Raw genomic sequence first — 18,449 nt, 5'->3', positions numbered from 1 at the left:
TATTTTGAATCTACAAAAAAAATTTCCACATGTATTGTGATCGGAATATATTTAAATATTTTGTAAAATAAAAAATTAACAAGTGTTTTCGAATACGAAAAGAAGTTTTTTATGTGAATTAAACAAGATCTATTAATATTAGAGTTAACTAACTAATCGAAATCCAAAGAAACTAAAACAGAATCTATCGGAATATAAACTACAGAATTGAAATTGTTCAATTCAATATTTATTAAATTTGTTTTAGGTTCCTTTTTTTAAATAATTAAATTTAATAATATTGTGTATTTTTATAAAAATATATAAATATATTTATTTATTATTTCTTTTTCTTTTAATATTTATCTTTATATAAACATTGCATTATAAAAATAGTAGTAGTTTCATAAACTTGTTCAGAATTAAAATTTAAAGCAAAAAATCGTATTATTCATTTAAATAAATTGTGTTAAATTTAATTATAGTCATTTCTAAAAAAAAGTGGAAAATATTCCCAAACCGGAAGAGCTTTGTTTTTTTTATAATTTCTTATTATACAATAAAAATATACACTTAAATTTAAATTAAAATAAAAAATTAAAAAAATATATATTTTAATAGTTTTAAATTTTTTAAATAAAAGCACACACATACAAAATGGAAGTCGTCTAGTCATAATAGTAGAATTTGCATGAAATATGCCATGGCTTTTTGTTCATAGCTCCTTGTACTATTAGGAATGCTGTGTGGCGTCTTATGGTATTACAGGAGCAAAGTCAAAACAATATACAAGATTCTACTGCAAGGCTTAAAGCCTTCAAAATAAATGACTTAAAACAAAATGAACAGATGATAATTTCAACATTTAGCTCCAGACATCGGCCGAATAACGTTTTTGTGCTTCCATTTTCTTAAGATATTGCACAGCATCAGCTTCGCTCATATTACCTTTGGTTGATAAAATTTTAACTAAAATATTTCTTACATCAACAGCCATATTTTTAGCATCACTAAAAAGTATTAAAAATAATGAATTATTTTAATGTTAAAATGTTGAGATTAAATTAGCCAGCTTACCCGCAAATATAGAAATGACCCTTATTTTCGCCTATAACCTTCCATAACAAATCGGCATCATCTTCAATAAGATGTGTGACATAGATCTTCTTTTCCTGGTCACGCGAGAAGGCGGTCTTCAAAGTCAAAGTACCCTTTTCAACATATTCCTCCAATTCTTCTTTGTAAATAAAATCTTCGCTCTTCTTTCTGCAGCCAAAATAGAGTATAGTATCACCAACAACTTTACCTTCGTCACGCAAGTATTGACGTTCCTGTATAAAACCTCTAAAGGGAGCCAAACCGGTACCAGGACCCACCATAATAATAGGTGTTTCCGGTTTTGTAGGCAAACGGAATTGTGACTTACGTATGAAAACTGGCACTTTAACTTCACCGTCTGAGGGTTGTTTCTCTTTTAAGAAGGTGGTGGCTACACCTTTGTTAATACGACCAGTGGGTGTTTTGTATTGAACCAAAACAGCCGTAATATGAACATTTGTAGGATAGAGCTGAAATATTAAAGAAAATATTTTAATTAAAATTATTAGCAATTTTTTTATTAACAAATTTATTTTTAATCGTCATTTATTTATTTATGATTTATTTTTAATCATCACAAAGCATTTCCTTTTCCTATTTTAAAATTGTTCGTTATTTAATTTAAATTTCCTTTTCCTTTAGCATATCACTAGATAATTCGATAGTAAACTATTTATTAATTATCGTTCATTTACCATCACTAATTTTGTCATCCTCTTATATGTAACCGCCATTTTGACGTTCATTTTACCTTTTCTTCTTCTTCTTAGCAAAAAAGCTGCACAACCGATCAGTTTCTTGCTGTTTTTCGTTTTATTCGTTTCGTTTGTTAAGAAAATATTTGTTAAATTTGTTTTAAAGCTTTAAAATTGAAATAAAAGTTATTTTTAATAGTGAATAACAGTTCAATTATATAGGGAAAAGTGTTTGTATATAAAATATTCATTGTCATAAGTAAATTCATCATTTTGTTTGTCGGGTCGTGTCGTGTGTGTTTTTGTGTGCATGGAGTACCCACTTGTTGGAGTCTCATAAATGTTATGGAGCCTTTAAAGGCTGTTCTGAGCAAAAGAGTTATTGCAAATTAAAAAAAGTTGTTGAAAATTAAATAAATAAAAGTAAAAGCATTTTGTTAGTCCGGTCGTGTCGTGTGTGTGTTTTCGTGTGCATGGAGTACCCACTTGTTGGAGTCTCATAAATGCAATGCAGTCTTTAAAGGCTGTTTTGTGCAAAAAATTAATGCAAATCATAAAAAAAGTTTATGAAAAGTAAATAAATAAAAGTAAAAGCATTTTTTCGTGTCGTATGTGTTTTTGTGTGAATGGAGTACCCACTTGTTGGAGTCTCATAAATGCAATGGAGCCTTTAAAGGCAGTTTTGTGCAAAAAAATTATTGCAAATCATAAAAAAAATTTATGAAAAGTAAATGAATAAAAATAAAAGCATTTTTTCATGTGGAGCCTGATTTTGTGTAAATGGAGTACCCACTTGTTGAAGTCTCATAAATGCAATGGAGCCTTAAAAGTCTGTTTTGTCTTAAAAAGTTCGTGCATATGAAAGTAAAAGCATTACGTTAGCCCGGTCGTGTCGTGTGTTGTGTTGAGAAAAAAGTGAAAACGTCATCATGGTTTTGTCCTTAGAACTAAACTAGAACTGAGCTAGAACTGAGCTAGAACTGAACTAGAACTGAACTAGAACTGAGCTAGAACTGAACTAGAACTGAACTTGAACTGACCTAGAACTGAGCTATAACTGAACTAGAACTGAACTAGAACTGAACTAGAACTGAACAAGAACTGAACTAGAACTGAACTAGAACTGAACTAGAACTGAACTAGAACTGAACTGGAACTGAACTAGAACTGAACTAGAACTGAACTAGAACTGAACTAGAACTGAACTAGAACTGAACTAGAACTGAACTAGAACTGAACAAGAACTGAACTAGAACTGAACTAAAACTGAACTGGAACTGAACTAGAACTGAACTTGAACTGAACTAGAACTGAACTAGAACTGAAATAGAACTGAACTAGAACTGAAATAGAACTGAACTAGAACTGAACTATAACTGAACTAGAACTGAACTAGAACTGAACTAGAACTGAACTAGAGCTGAACTAGAACTGAACTAGAACTGAACTATAGCTGAACTAGAACTGAACTAGAACTAGAATTGAACTAGAACTGAACTAGAACTGAACTAGAACTGAACTAGAACTGAACTAGAACTGAACTAGAACTGAACTAGAACTAAACTAGAACTGAACTAGAACTGAACAAGAACTGAACTAGAACTAGAACTGAACTAGAACTGAACTAGAACTGAACTAGAACTGAACTGGAACTGAACTGGAACTGAACTAGAACTGAACTTGAACTGAACTAGAACTGAACTAGAACTGAAATAGAACTGAAATAGAACTGAACTAGAACCGAACTAGAACTGAACTAGAACTGAACTAGAACTGAACTAGAACTGAACTAGAACTGAACTAGAACTGAACTAGAACTGAACTAGAACTGAACTAGAACTGAACTAGAACTGAACTAGAATTGAACTAAAACTGAACTAGAAATGAAATAGAACTAAATTAGAATTCAAATAAAATAGAACTAGAACTGACTGATGATTAATGATTAAAAGACTCAAGAACTCAACCTGTTTGCAATCATACATTGGAAATATCTTATTATTCTTATTGCTTCAATAAGTTGTATGAAAATGAATGCATCTAATAAAAAGGATTCCTAAGAAAGCATCATAGATCAATGGAAATAGTAAGGTAAGTCTTCTACTTGTTAAATGTTATTAGAAAAAAGTAAAAATGAAAAAAATGAAAATTAACACCTAATTCAAACTATGCTTAAAAATATATGAAATCTTATATGTATTTCTTAAAAAAAACTCACTTTAGAAGATGATGAAATAGAATAGTAACGTGGCTGCAAACGTGGCAACAATTCACAAACATGATCAATTGGTGGTCGGCACGACTTAATATCCTCTAAAATATGTACAATATTTCTGCAAGAATCTTGTATCCAACTTTGATATTTTTCCTTGCCCTCAGGGGTTATAGAAGCCATATTGCGTAAAAATTCCTTATCCGATTCCTCTGTACAATATTCAGCCAATTCTTTTAGAATATGTGTTCTAGGTATGGCAGTTATTTCCAAATAATGAGTCAAGGCGGTACGATAAGTAGTGGGACAGGGGAAGGGATGTTTTTTGCTACTATCCGTATCAGTGTTAATCAAAGAGAAAACTGTATCCAAATCAGCTTGACACAATTTGCCTAATCTATCGACTAAGTCTTTGTCATTAATGGGATACATGGCCACATGATCACCAGCATCATAACGCATTTTAGAACCTTCAATATTCAATTCGATATGCATGCAAGAACGGCCACCACCATGATGCAATTCCCGATTGACAGTGACAGGGGCAAGGAAGGGATTTTTGGCATCGAAAGGTGGACGTTGATTTTGCATAGAGTGTAAACGAGCAATTTCACCAGTGTAAATGCGATCAGGTTGTACATCAGGCTGTTCCAATAAACGGAATTGACGGATAAGCACTTCTTCACCGCCACCTTCAATGCCAAAGAAGTCGCAGACGGTTGGCCAGAAGCGATCCTTCCAAGTAATAAAGTCATCTTCAATGCTAAAATTATTTAAAATTAATTTTTATTGTTTATCTGTGCTTATTAAAGACAATTTTACTTACTTGGCATCATCATCACCCAAACCCAATTCAAATACTCTAGTGGCACCCAATTCCTCCAAACGTTTGTCTACATATATGGCAACTTTGTTGTAATGTTCATAAGTTTTATTACCCAAACCAAATACCTAGAATAAAAAAATGAAATATTTTATGAAACGTCCGTAAACAAAATCTATTAGATAAATTTTATTTTCACAACTTGTTCAAAAAAAAAAAAAAAATAATAATAATAATAATAATCGTCAAGGTCAGTTAACCCCCAAAAGCAATTTTTGTTTTAATTTTATTTAGGGTACTTCATACCCGTTGCTTTAATTCAAATATTAGATTATTATTACACAAATTATGTAATAATACAGCCGCCGCAGCCTGGTGTCTGCTCCATATCACAGATTTGTTATTATTAAACGTATTATTACAATATTTCATTAATAATGACGTAGAAGTTGATGATGATCTTTGAATCATTAGTTTAGAACCCTTTCGAAGGGAAATTAAACGAGTTAACATTTTGTTTTTATTTTCTAGTGCCAATGTAAATATTACGCAATAATTAACATATTTTAATAGTATTATTTTATTAATTTTATACACGTTTATTTAATTGTTATATTTTATATAGAATATTTATAATATTTTATTCAGATTTGTTTATGCAATTTGTACATTTTAATTAATTATTGCTACTGCATTAAGATAGTATGAGAACTGCACGTTGTTGTTAAAAAGAACAACCCCGTCTTTTTTTCATGTTTAACATCTCTGCGAATTTTTCTGTTAAGTTAACTTTGACAGAGTTGTATTTCGTTGGTAGTATATGTTAAGTTGTTGCTATTTTATTTATAGTTGTCAAATTTTTTTGTTTTGTTTTTATTTATTTTAACAATTTGACCGTTATCTTTATGATTGTTTTTTTACTAATCTTTATGACTAGACGTTTTTGTAATGAAATTTCATTATGACAGTGTTAGATTTCAAGTTTATTAGCTTTTTAACCATGAAATGGTACATTTTTCATTACTTGTTTTATTTTGTTTATTCTTAATGATTTATGTTGAGATTTTAATATGATATACATATGAAAAAAAAAACTTGAGTTTTGATTAAAAACTTGAAAATCAATCATCTTAAATTTTTAGAGAACTGTCATTTTAGGTGACTTATTAGTGCCCATGCAAATATAACTTACTTTTAAGTAAAGTTTCATGAAAACACATGAGATTTGAAGGAATATATAATATTGAAATACAAAAGTTATAAAAGATTTCGTAAAACAGATTTCGTAGCCCAAATAGTCTAAAATTTGGTATTCATTAATGTCTATTTGGATGAGTATTATTTTGAAATTGTGTTTTTTGGTTAGTTTGTTTGAAAATTTAAAGATCCGTTTAAAAGTTAAATATTTTTGTAATAGTCACTAAATTTTAAGGAGTTATTAAATAACAATTTTTATTTTGTTTATAAATAAACCAATATCTTAAAAAAAAACTATTTCTATAAAATTCTTAATAAATGTTTTTAGGTAAATATTTAAGAAGCAAATTAAATTTGACTTTAACAATAAAATTAAAAAGTTTTCGAACCTTTGAACCGTTGACAATTTTTTTAAAATAGTTTATTTTAAAAAAAATTCATGCACCAAATTTAAATTAAATGTGTAATATAGTGGGTTTTATTTTTTTATTTTCTTTTATAAAGTTCATTACTTTTTATTTCGGCGTACGTGACTAAAACACGAAACCCTGGATAAATTAAAATGTAGACCACTTTTATGACCCAAAATTAGAACTACTTAAATACGTATGTTCACATATATTGAAATGTAAATTAAATTGCAAAAATATTTCTTTCAAAAGTTTAAAATATTTCGAAATTACACATTCATGGTCTCTATTAATATTCATTATTTAGGAAACTATATAATTGTGAAGAGAACTCAATAAATGGCAAGTTTTTGAATAAATATTAATGCTTAGAATTTGGTTACTTAAATATTTACAATTCTTTCATCTTTATTTTGTTTTCATTTTAAATTTAAGTGTATTGTTTTGTACTTTTTCTTTACCTGTAGAGGTATAATTTTTATTTTTAATAGCAACTACTTAAACAATTTCATATCGTCATTTATTTATTTTTTTTTTTCGTTTCTTTCTATATTTCCCGATTTTAATTGCTGTATTCTTGGGGTTTAACGTATCATATTATTATATGTACTTTGTGTAGCCTTTGTAATCACCTAGTTTGACGTGTGCTTGAAATTTATATAAATAAATTTTAAAAACAATTTAACATTAGAAATTGGTTATCATTTATATAAGTTGAAACTATAAAAAATTATATTATACATGAATTAAAGAGAAATCTTATCATAGTAGTCGAATATGAATGTCATGCTGAATTTTCTATTTCATTAAACTAGTTTCATATAGTTTATTTCTTTAACAATATAGAACAATGACCTATTCTAATAAGGAACAACATATGTATGTTTAAAAAAATATTGCACTTTCATCTATAATTATAATTTTTGTAAACGTCATAATGACAAAAGTTTAAAAGAATTTATATTTTATTTAACACAATTGTAGTTAAATTTATTCTTACATTTTAGTCATTTATATTGATAATTACTTTTATAAACTATTTTTTATTGAATTAATCAATTAATAATCAATCTAAATCGATTAGAGATTAAATTAAAAATAGACTAAAAAAGGAAATAGTGTTTCTATGCAGTATTTATAACTCTAATGGGGGTTAATTAATGAAATTGGTTTATCTGATAATTAACACATAAAATTAATATAGATTTAAAATACTTTCATTATTTACACCATATACGTCTGTCAAATTTGATTTAGTATCTTTTGAGTACCTTAAACTCAAATTACATACATATTTCATTAAATCTTTAATGAATTCATTCATGTACAAGTAACAACTTATTATGAGTTTTAATATTGTAAACCATTAAAATAAATCGTGTTCAAAGGTCTTATTAAATTTGCCACACGTGTTGTTTGTAAATATTACAAAATGCTGTCATAATAAAAGTCGTTTAAACTGTAATAAAATAAAAGATAAAAATACATTTCTTTAGGGTTTTTTTCATCTCGTCTCTATTTGACATTTAAACTTTCTGACTTTTGTTTAAATTTTGTGTTAATTTAAAATTTAAATAAATGTAACCCCCAACATTTAATCATATCTTGAATTTAAATAAATTTGCTCTCGGTTAAACGTAAAAAGTTCAAAGATCTAGTTGATATCTTCAAATTTTTTTACCAACTCTTTAATATTTTAAAACTTTGGATTTTGTTCTTTCAAAACTCACAAGATCAAATAAAGAGTGTTGTTTGTTTTTTTTCCTTTGCTGCCTATTAAACCTAAAAAGTTCAAAGGTATCGCTTACATCTTTAAAAGCTTTATGTCAATATATGACATAACAATAGTTGAGAAAAATTCTGCTGAATTAACATGTAATTAGCTGAATATTGAAAATTTGTTATTTTAAACAAATATATGTTATGCTACGTATACCGGGTGTTAGATATTACAAAGTTGTCAGTAAAATATGCTGAAAATGTCTTATAACAGTGTCAACTTACAAATTTTGTCTTGCAATATTGTCAGCTATGCTTTTTCTAACAACGTTGCAAAAGAAAAATTGTAAGTTCGGACGATTTTTTACACATTTTCTAAACATTTTACTGACAACTTTGTAAGATCTGACAATGGTCTATCAGGGCTTAAAGTAATTCAGCTTCGCTGAATTTAATTTAATCTTATCTCGATATATTATATTCATTAAAAACATTATTTTCTAAAAATAAAACCTGGAAAATATCTATAAAAATCTAAGTAAATATTTGTAATACTTACAGCATAATTGAGACCAGTTAAATCGGCATCACCGTTTGTAATCCATTCATAAAATTCCATAGCATTATCGGTGGGATCACCCTCACCATAGGTGGCTAAACAAAACACAGCCAATGAATTGGAAATATCTTTCAATTGAAGTAATTCTTCCTGCAATAAGAAACAGTTTTTAAATTAAAACTTAATTATAAGTGAAATAACTTTTTTTTGCAACAAAACTTACCATATCACATTCTTCTGGATCAGCTACCATACCCTTCATACGATAGCGTATACCTTCTTTAGCCAAACGGCCAGCAAATTCTTCAGCTGTACCCGTTTGTGAGCCATAAAATACGACTAGACTACGACCAGAGGCTTTTAATTTTTTAATAAAAGAATTATCTGCACTCGTGGTAGTGCTTACGGTGGTAGGTCTTTAAAAATAAAGAAATAAAAAATCATTAGTATTAATCAATCATTTTAAATTACTAAAAAAAATTACTTACTGTATGGAGTAGGAACGTATGGGTTCTTCTTCCTTCTTGCGACTACGCATGAAATACCAGGCAGCACCCGCTATCAGTACTACTAATAGTGCTATATCTAGTGTACCCAAGAAGGGTTCATCACCAGTAACAATTTCTTCTACCTTCTCACTGGACATTTTAACTAATTTTTGTGTGTTTGTGAGTTTTAAAGGGATTTGAACTGTAAGACAAAAAGAAAGTATTGTTAGAAACTTGTTAACATTTCAAATTCAAATACACTGAACAATTATCATCATAGAGTACAGGAATGTAAATTTTTTTTTGCAAAAATGTTAATTTCATTTGGATTTTGTATTCCAAATATTGTAATTTCTTTCTTTTTATACTTTTGCTCTGTCTCTACTCTTCTATAACATTTATATGTATAGGTGGTGTTCTTGTATAAGTATATATTTTTAATGTTTATATAGGAATCGTATACTAGGTGCGTCAAGTCAAAATCATGTGGACTTGTTCTACGTACAACCGATCGTTAGTCTATCGTACGCATTAATAATGCCACGTCAGCTTTATTTTGCATTCATAAGTCCTCATTTTCGTGTAGAACTTTTGTGTCTAATACCAAGACATTTTGCAAATTACAATCAGAAAACGAAATAAAATCGAAAAAAAGCGTTGATCTAACGTTTTATTAATTGAAGAGTATTTTTGAATTTGAGAGACAACATTAACAGACACTTGTTGTATGAGGAAGTGACGCTTTAATATAGATTTCAAAAAGCAACAAAATTATATATGTACATCTGGTTGACCAAGATGTTCTCTCCTTTAAAGAAACAATGTTGTCAATTTTCAATGTCTTGTAAGCAGATAAAACTACTTTTTCTATAAATCAATGATCCCAGAAAATATTGCTCAAAAGAAAATGTAGAATAAAATTTTTTTGAATGTCAAGGAATTGTTTTTACTGAATTTTATTAAAATGTACCTTGAACTTGATTTCAATAGATAATTAGGAAAGACTTTTTTAAAAACAGGTTAAACTTGATAAGCTATTTTTTAAATGGATTTTTTTTTAGCTTTTTGTCTTTAAAATTTGATTACAATTCTCTACTTATACTAAATAGGTATGCATATCAAAAATACTGATGCATACAAAAATGTCTAGCCAATCATATAAATATTGATAAGAAACACTCTTTGAAAATTAATTGAAATCTACTAATACACAAGAATATTGATCATTAATCCATTCTGATCAGTAATCGTACATACGTACGACAACACTATGTTTTGTCAGACAATACAACGTTGTCAATATCGCAACAATTTGTTGTTGATATCTAAATTTGAAACAATTCGTTGTCAATAGTGAGCTTATCATGTTCGTTATTATTTAGACAACGAATGTTTATAAAATGTTGAGAACGTTGCGTTGTCTGACAACATGTTATCGACAACGACAACGGATGTTATCGAAAAATTATAAACACTTTGGTGTCAATTTGGTACTAGGTATATATGTTACTTATTCTCTCTCTGTAATAAAAAACAAGGTATAGATTACACAGGCCATCAAATTTTTAACCCATAGATCAAAGTGTACATTTCTAAAGAACCGAATCTAGTCTCAAAATTTCTCAATCACATCTTAGAATTTGAGATATCGCGTCTTAAAGTTAAAAAAACCTAATTTTTGGACTTTTTTTAGGATCAGCGAAGTTCAATACTTGAGAAACATCTAACTTGGTCTCAGGGTTTCTATTTAATTTCTATTTGAAAAAAAATATATATATAATGAAAAAAAATTAATTAATTTTTTATGGGAAGCCAAATTTTAAATTATTATGCATTTCCTTTTATAATCACCCGTTTTTTAAAATTTTTCAGACGACATTTATTTCTTAAATCTGTATAATTTCATTAATTCTAGTTGAAAAAATGTCAAGTATTATGTATAAAGTCTACAGTAATTATACCTTTATTTTGCAAATTTTATTAAATTTTAGATTAGTAGCTAAAAGGAAATGCATAAGAATAAATTAAATAAAAAAAAGTAAATTGAAAATAATATGCTATTAAAAATAAACTTTTAATCAAATGCTATTAACATTATCTTGTTATATGACATTAAATTTTGTTATTGTTTTGTTTATAAAAATACTAATAATGAATTTAAATTATTAAATTAATAAAATTTGTTAGAAACAGAAAAAATTTATGGGAAGCAAATATAAAATTTAAAAAAAATTTTGGCACTTATTTTGTTAAGTTAAAAAATTGTAATATGTAAAAAAACACTGCAGTGTTGATTCGTTACAAAGGAGGAGATCTATTATGTGACTTTGCGATAATTCATATAATATGAAGACTAGGAATTTAAATAATTCCCTTATATTAGAGTATTAATTACCTAATCATTAAAATTATAGGTAATTTGAGTTAATTGCTATGTAATCTATATTTCTTAAAACAATATGTATTCATAGTTTGTATTTAACAAGTTTTTCCATTTCTAATTTTACCCGAGTCGTAATAAGTGTTTAACAGGTTTTCTGTATTTGATTATTTAATATGTTGCAATGTTATCTATCTATTCAGGTTTTATCATATAATTGTTTTAATCAAATCATTTCACTTTTTACAGATTTTTTTAATATAGCAGCAATTTAGTTTATTTTTAAGAAAAAAATATATACTCTTTGTTTTAGAATAGTCTTATTAATTTTCCGGAATTATTATTAATATAGAAATATAAAAACTCATGTTATTTTTTTATTGAAAATTATCTAATAAATCTCAAAGTCTGTTATAATAAGCTTTGTTTTGAAATAACCTCGATTTTTTTTGCAACAAAACAAATTTTAAATTGCTATTTTGTTGTTTACATTGTTTGCATTTGTTGTCATTTTCTCTTTTCTAATATAAATAGGGTTTCCTTCGTTCACGACAAATCTCGGGTATAAATTATCGGGAAGATTTAACAAATTCTTTCTCAAGAGAATTAAAATTGAAAGAAAACTTATATTTTTATGAAACCCCATTATTTAAAAATGGTTTTAAAAATATTAAACATTTTTCGAACTTATTTTTGAATTTTAGAAGTTAAAGTTCGAAAAATAAAATGGAGGGAGGTTACTCCGTATTTGGATTAGAAAGAAAAGACTTTTAAAATACAAAGTATTTAACATACAAATTCTGAAATTTTTTCTTTCGAATCGAAATACGAAGTCACCACCTAGAAATATATTATTAACATAATTCGAATATAACTACGAATTTTTTAATTGATTTTCGAAATTAGAAAAAGTCTTCAAATTTCTATAAAATTGCATTTTATGAATTCTATGTGGTAGAGATTATTTTTACAATATTTAAAAATACTCAAATATAACTTCGAATTTTTGAATTTTAGTTCTAAATTAAAAAAAAAAAAATTAAGAAATTGTTCTTTAATATAACAACAGCCATAAAGTTTATCAGATATTATCATATTAAGAGCATTAAACATTTTTTTAATAAATTCGAATTTAACAATTTATGTTCGAAATTAGAAAATGTAAAAAATGCTCTCAAACTAAAGTTAAAGTTTTAGGAATCTTTTTGATTTAGAGATTATTTAAACAACATTCATATTTTTCACAACATAACTTCGAATTTTCGAAAATGTTAGAAATTGTCCTTGAATACAAATAGAATTATATTTTCATAAATCCTCATATAAAGTTTGAAAACATACTTATTGAAATTTTTTATATTCTGAAACAATTAATATTCGAAATTAGAATACAAATTTAATTTTCTTCAAATAAAGCTATTTAATCAATTCTCTTCAAATTTTTTAGAACAGATTTTTTGAAATAAAATTCAAAAATATTTCATATATTTATATTTAATTTTTTTCGAATATAATATTGTATTAATATTATTTCCTGATTCCTGGGAGTAAGCTACTTGTAAAACCCTAAAATTGATATTCATTCAAGACCAAAGAAAATTGCTGTTAGGCTGCTGCACCTAAAACACGTTAGACGGCGTTACAACAAAAATATTTGTTTTTGTTAAAGTAAAAAAAAAATATTTTTTTTTGTTAATCTGTCAATCAATCAATAAAATAGTTCAAAATTAACATATGTATGAATAACTTAAGTTATTGCCAACTGTATGGTATTATTAAGTCGTACTTGACCTACCATAATATTGATTTTTCAATAGCGTATAATATATATAGATGGTTTGTTAAAAAAGTCTATTAGATAAGCTAAATTATAAATAATGATAACATGTTATAAGGACAAATATACATATTATTAATAAATACTATCTATTTGTAACTGTTTATTTAATAGTTTTTTTTTCATATATTTTCTCATTGGCTAAGTGCTTTTCTGTATAAACAATTTTATTGTTTTTTTTTTTTGTTTTTTTTTTTTTTTTTTTTTTGTAATGATAAGGGCACTAAACTTTCATTACACCAAAAATTTGCTAAAAACAACAGTAGTTTATTTCTATTATTATTTAATTTTCTTGTTTGTATTATACTAACTAATGCGTTTTATTAATTAAATATAGCTTTCCGTTTTTGCCTGCATGCAATTTTTATTTTTACACAAAACTAACACTTAATATTTGTATATTCATACAAATATTGCAATTTAATTTAATGATTGTAATTAAAATGACACACAAAAGAAATTAATACTTATAGATTTGATTAAGGAATGTATTGTGAACTTTGTGTTTTTTTTAAATATAATTAAAATGCAAAATATGTAATTTAACTTTTTGTGATATTGACACTTAACAAATTATGTAAACACGGAACATAAAGGATAAAATCTGATTCGATTTGAAATGCAGTTTACAGTTTTATAGCTTTGTATAATAGAGGATTACCTAGCTGGGGGTATAATGAAACTTTCATTTGAAATGTTTCTAAGCTATTTTAAATAAAAATTCTTGATATTCAAAAATTTTCTTCGAACTTCGATTATAACACTGAAGTATGAGAAGTTAACACTAAAAACACAGAAGTTAACTTACTTTTGGATAGTAGAATCTAGAATAAAACCTAACTCTGAACATGACGACTGTCGATATAAATAAAAATAGTCTGAAATCTATAAATGGCTTTTATATATATATCATTTCTACTAAATAATTTACAAGATTTTCTCAGTATTTCTAATTTCAAAAGTTTGACGTCACTAATGGCGTTCAGATATCTATATGAATTGATTTTGTCGATGTGATGTGATGCCTTCAGGATAATACCAAGGGAAATAATACAAATATTTCCCAACATATTTACTACTTACAAATCCAAAGTATTTTTGTTCTGAAAATGACAAAATTTTGTCAATTCACACTTTAAAAATAAGTATATAATACCGGATAAACATCCCATCAACAAAAGCGAAAAGAAGTGGAATTTACTCCATGTAAGTACTGAAGAAGTGATGATTTTAACACTTGCTTGTCCCCAGCAAAAAATAATTGATGTCATACTTTACAAACGACATCTTAATCACATCTAAAAATGCGATTATATATTTTTCGCTTTTATAAACCAAATATTTCCTTACAAATGAAAACCCAGTTAAAAGTGAGGAAACTTTGGTGGAAAACCAATGAAATTAACATAAGCATGTCATTGAATGAATTCGGTTTATTTTTGACATCCAAATATCGGATTTTTATTTCATCTATATGAATAAGATTAGATGTAGTTCATAGTTGTCAAAAATTAACAACATCCCTCCAATGACACGCTAATGTAAAATTCATAGGTTTTTCACCAAAATTGGAAGTACTTCAAGTATGTTATTTGTGGTAAAAATTCTACTTCTTTTTCCCCAATTTTTTTGCTGGGTCATATAAGGAATGTTTTTTTTATTTCATTCCAAATTCACTACATCTGAAGTCATTCTTAGGAAGTAATTTTTATGTTCTTTTTCTGGAAGTTATTAGGAGGTAAATTATAGTATTATAGAATACAACTAATTTGACTTCAGTAAACAAAATTTTATTCTTTTCACTTCTTTGAAAGCAAAAAAAAACATCACTTCCACAAAAGGTAAACAAACTCAAACTGATCAGAATGAGAACAGAACTGGTTAAAAATTTTGAAACAGTGTTGTTGGCACTATGGAGGCACGTTCAGAGACATACAGAATAATTTCTCTTGATCAATATTTATTAACATTCAGCTGAGGGATAACGGCCGTCTAACCAGTATAAGATGCATTTTCTTGATGCTCCATTAAAATACATATAGTACAATGTATCAAATTATTAGCTATTTTAATCTAATAAATATAGACATATATTTATATAGTGCATATTAGAAAAATTATGCATATAAACGAAAAATTTTATAATTATTGAAATTGTTTATTAAATAAGAAGAGGAGGCGGCGGTCCAGTCTCTTATCTCCAGCTAATGTTTATTGTAGACGTGTAAGCATGAGTAGACTAAATTATAAAAAAATACACATTATTTTTCAGTTTGCAAAAAGCGAAAATAAAAATAAACGCAACAAGTTGTTGCTCTGTTAGGGTGAATTTTGCATTGAGTACGTAATACCTACATATGTATATTGATGGAGAAAATGTATAATATATTAAATAAATTCCATTAGCTCTAATGTTTTATTATATAATTTTTTAAGATTTTAATAAAAAAAAAACAAACATTTAATTCTTTTTTATTTATAAATTGTAGTTTAATAAATTTAAAACAAATTTTTATAATTGAGAGAATATTGCATAAACAAATGAAATGGAGAAAAGAGCAGACACAAGTAATCGAGAGTTTTTAATGGAATTCAATAATTTGTAATCATTTTTTTAAACTCAAACATATTCCAGTTTTTAAAGAAAATTAAAGAGAGTGCGAGATTTTCAAATTTTAAATGAGAAAAACTAACGTTTTACTGTTACATTTGAGTGATTGCTGTTTTCAAATTGACAATTGAAAAGTCTAATTTTGCACGCGCCATTTGTATGTAAAAGTTTTTGTATTTATAAATACACATTTAAATAGATATTTTTACAAATGATTATTTAAAAAAAAAACTTGATTTAGAAAATACATTTTTTTGTATGAAAAAATAATAAAAACCGAACTTTAAACTTGTTAAGGTTTAACCTTGACCGTCGTCGCACAAAATACAAACAAAAGAGAATGAAACAAGACAACAGATCAACTAAAATATAACCAGGGATGGAAGTTTGATATATTTTATATGAAAATCATAAAATAAACTTGAAAAATAAACGTTTTAAAATTAAAGTCGATATCTGTACTTCAGAAACTGTCATTTGGTTCAATTAACTTAAACATGATAAAATTCTTAGCACGACAGGACATTAACAGAAGGAGTTGTGGTCGATTTTTATAAAAAAATCTCAATTGATCAAAAACTAAAAATGACTCAAATTATTTATACAAAAAATTAAAAAAAATAAATAACACCTTTAAAGCTCAAAAATGGACAGAAATATTTTCAAATATAGTACTTAATTTTCCATCTCTGCCATACACAATCGCATACAACTGACAGATCACAGGAAAAGATAGAAATGAATAGTAATAAAAAATAAAATACACAAAATACAACAACACTACACATACTTATGTATACAAAATCTACACTTAATGGCCTCAATTTTGTTGAAAAAAAACACGAAACGAAACCACTAAAATTTTTACAAATTTTTCAATTAAATTTTTCGTAATTACTTACTTACCTTTTTACGTAAAACAAAAAATACAAATTAACTAAAAATTTTAACTAAAATTTGTTTAAATTATGTGGAAAATCAATAAAAAATAATCCTTTCAGCAGATGTTGTTAATTAAGAACAAATTATAAAAATAAGGTTCATTGATTTTAAGGTGTGCGTGCGTTTTGACGTTTTAAGCGATTTTTTCTTGTTTTTTTATCTAATAACGCGTCGTTGCCCTCTTCTGGAAAATAAATTCATAGCCCGTTTTGCAATATTCGTTGATTTTTTAACTTGTAAGAGGTCCACAATGATAACAATACAATTTACAAACGAAAACGATCAGAGCCGAATGAATACAACACTAAATAAAATCACACTAATCACTTTTACTTAAAGTGAAGTTTAAATCGCGTGTTTTCCCAAAAAAAAAATTAAATTTCTTCGTTTTCCTTCTTCTGTGTGCAACAGAGTGTTTTTTTGTTTCTTATTTTACACGTCGTTCCAGCTTGGAACTCAAAAAATGACTGAAATCCTAATGTATGGCCACAGTCAATTGATAGCAAAAGTGAACCGAGCAGACGACTGTGAACAGAAATTGAAATATACAACAATAACGACGACGATTACAACAAATACACTTTTAGCAAGTGAGTAAAACACAAATAAAGATGAATGACAGCAAAGTGGAAATACACAAAAATAAAAATAACAACAAAAAACCGCACACAAAAAGTAACTAGACAGCCAGCCGCTCAGTCGACTAACCAGCCAGTCAGTCCGTCTGTCAGTTAGATATCAACACAATCATACATACGAAGCACTTATTATAATCAATACACTCGAAGAAAAAACTTTGCGTAGAAAATTCACACACAAGAAATTGAGTACAATTGTTTTTTTGTTAGACTACTACACCGAATACACATAAAACACTTTTTAACTTATTCTTTTGTTCAAAATATTCAAATCATTTCCGCTTTCGAATCGACCCAATTTTTATGATAAATACTAGGTATTTTGTGAAAATGCCCTTCCGATTTCTGCCTTTTATTTCCAATATTTCACATTTTTGATAATCGGAATATTTTGAAAAATGTAATCTCAACATGCCCATTGGTTGTTATGACGTCTGCAAACAATATTGCGATGTGTTACAAACAGAATGACAAAATCAACATACCTTCCATCTTTTGACTTGCAATATAAACAAAACTCACAAAATAATTGTTGAACACACATACATACGTAGATACTTAGATACTTTTTTTCCCAAGTCTAATCATTTGTTGAATAAAATCTGCTCTGTAATTATAACTAAACAATTTCTTACTACACACAGCCTCACACACTTAAATCCATCATTAACTTTCTCATTCACCCTATATCTACGCCCTTAACCATTCCCTTTCGTTAGTTTCATTCAAATAAAGAAAAGTATCTTTGCAATAACTCTTCACACAAGTAATGTGAGTTTTCATCTTCGAGCTACGAACATTACCTTTTTAGTTTTGATTTTTTTCATTGTTTTCTCTCTTATTTGTGCATTGTGTTGGTTA

General features: G+C 27.0%; 2 protein-coding genes across 3 annotated transcripts in view; one reads left to right on the top strand and one right to left on the bottom strand.

Moving 5' to 3' along the window:
* Positions 1 to 510: 510 nt before the first annotated feature.
* Positions 511 to 17,415, bottom strand: LOC111690940 (NADPH--cytochrome P450 reductase). 2 transcript variants are annotated; one of them, XM_023453549.2, is made up of 8 exons: positions 16,915 to 17,415; positions 9,181 to 9,382; positions 8,916 to 9,108; positions 8,693 to 8,842; positions 4,811 to 4,935; positions 3,991 to 4,747; positions 1,057 to 1,547; positions 511 to 989 (listed from the first exon to the last, which is right to left on the bottom strand). In XM_023453549.2, the coding sequence occupies exons 2-8, from the start codon at positions 9,336 to 9,338 to the stop codon at positions 845 to 847; spliced, it is 2,019 nt and encodes a 672-aa protein (XP_023309317.2). In that variant the 5' UTR covers positions 9,339 to 9,382; positions 16,915 to 17,415; the 3' UTR covers positions 511 to 844. The 2 variants fall into 2 exon arrangements, with proteins under 2 accessions (XP_023309317.2, XP_023309319.2); XM_023453551.2 differs by lacking the exons at positions 8,693 to 8,842; positions 8,916 to 9,108; positions 9,181 to 9,382; positions 16,915 to 17,415 and adding an exon at positions 5,114 to 5,398.
* The window catches only part of LOC111675623 (probable tRNA(His) guanylyltransferase), a 141,876-nt gene continuing 127,121 nt past the window's right edge, over positions 3,695 to 18,449 (top strand). Inside the window, exon 1 of the mRNA XM_046946734.1 lies at positions 3,695 to 3,863. The gene's annotated coding sequence lies outside the window, so the exon portion shown is untranslated. The remainder of the gene's footprint in view (positions 3,864 to 18,449) is intronic.

This window comes from Lucilia cuprina, chromosome 3, assembly GCF_022045245.1.
Source record: "Lucilia cuprina isolate Lc7/37 chromosome 3, ASM2204524v1, whole genome shotgun sequence".
In the NCBI taxonomy this organism is placed as follows: domain Eukaryota; kingdom Metazoa; phylum Arthropoda; class Insecta; order Diptera; family Calliphoridae; genus Lucilia; species Lucilia cuprina.
The sequence above is the reverse complement of the archived record's forward strand: the minus strand, read 5'-3'. Positions and strand labels throughout refer to the sequence as shown.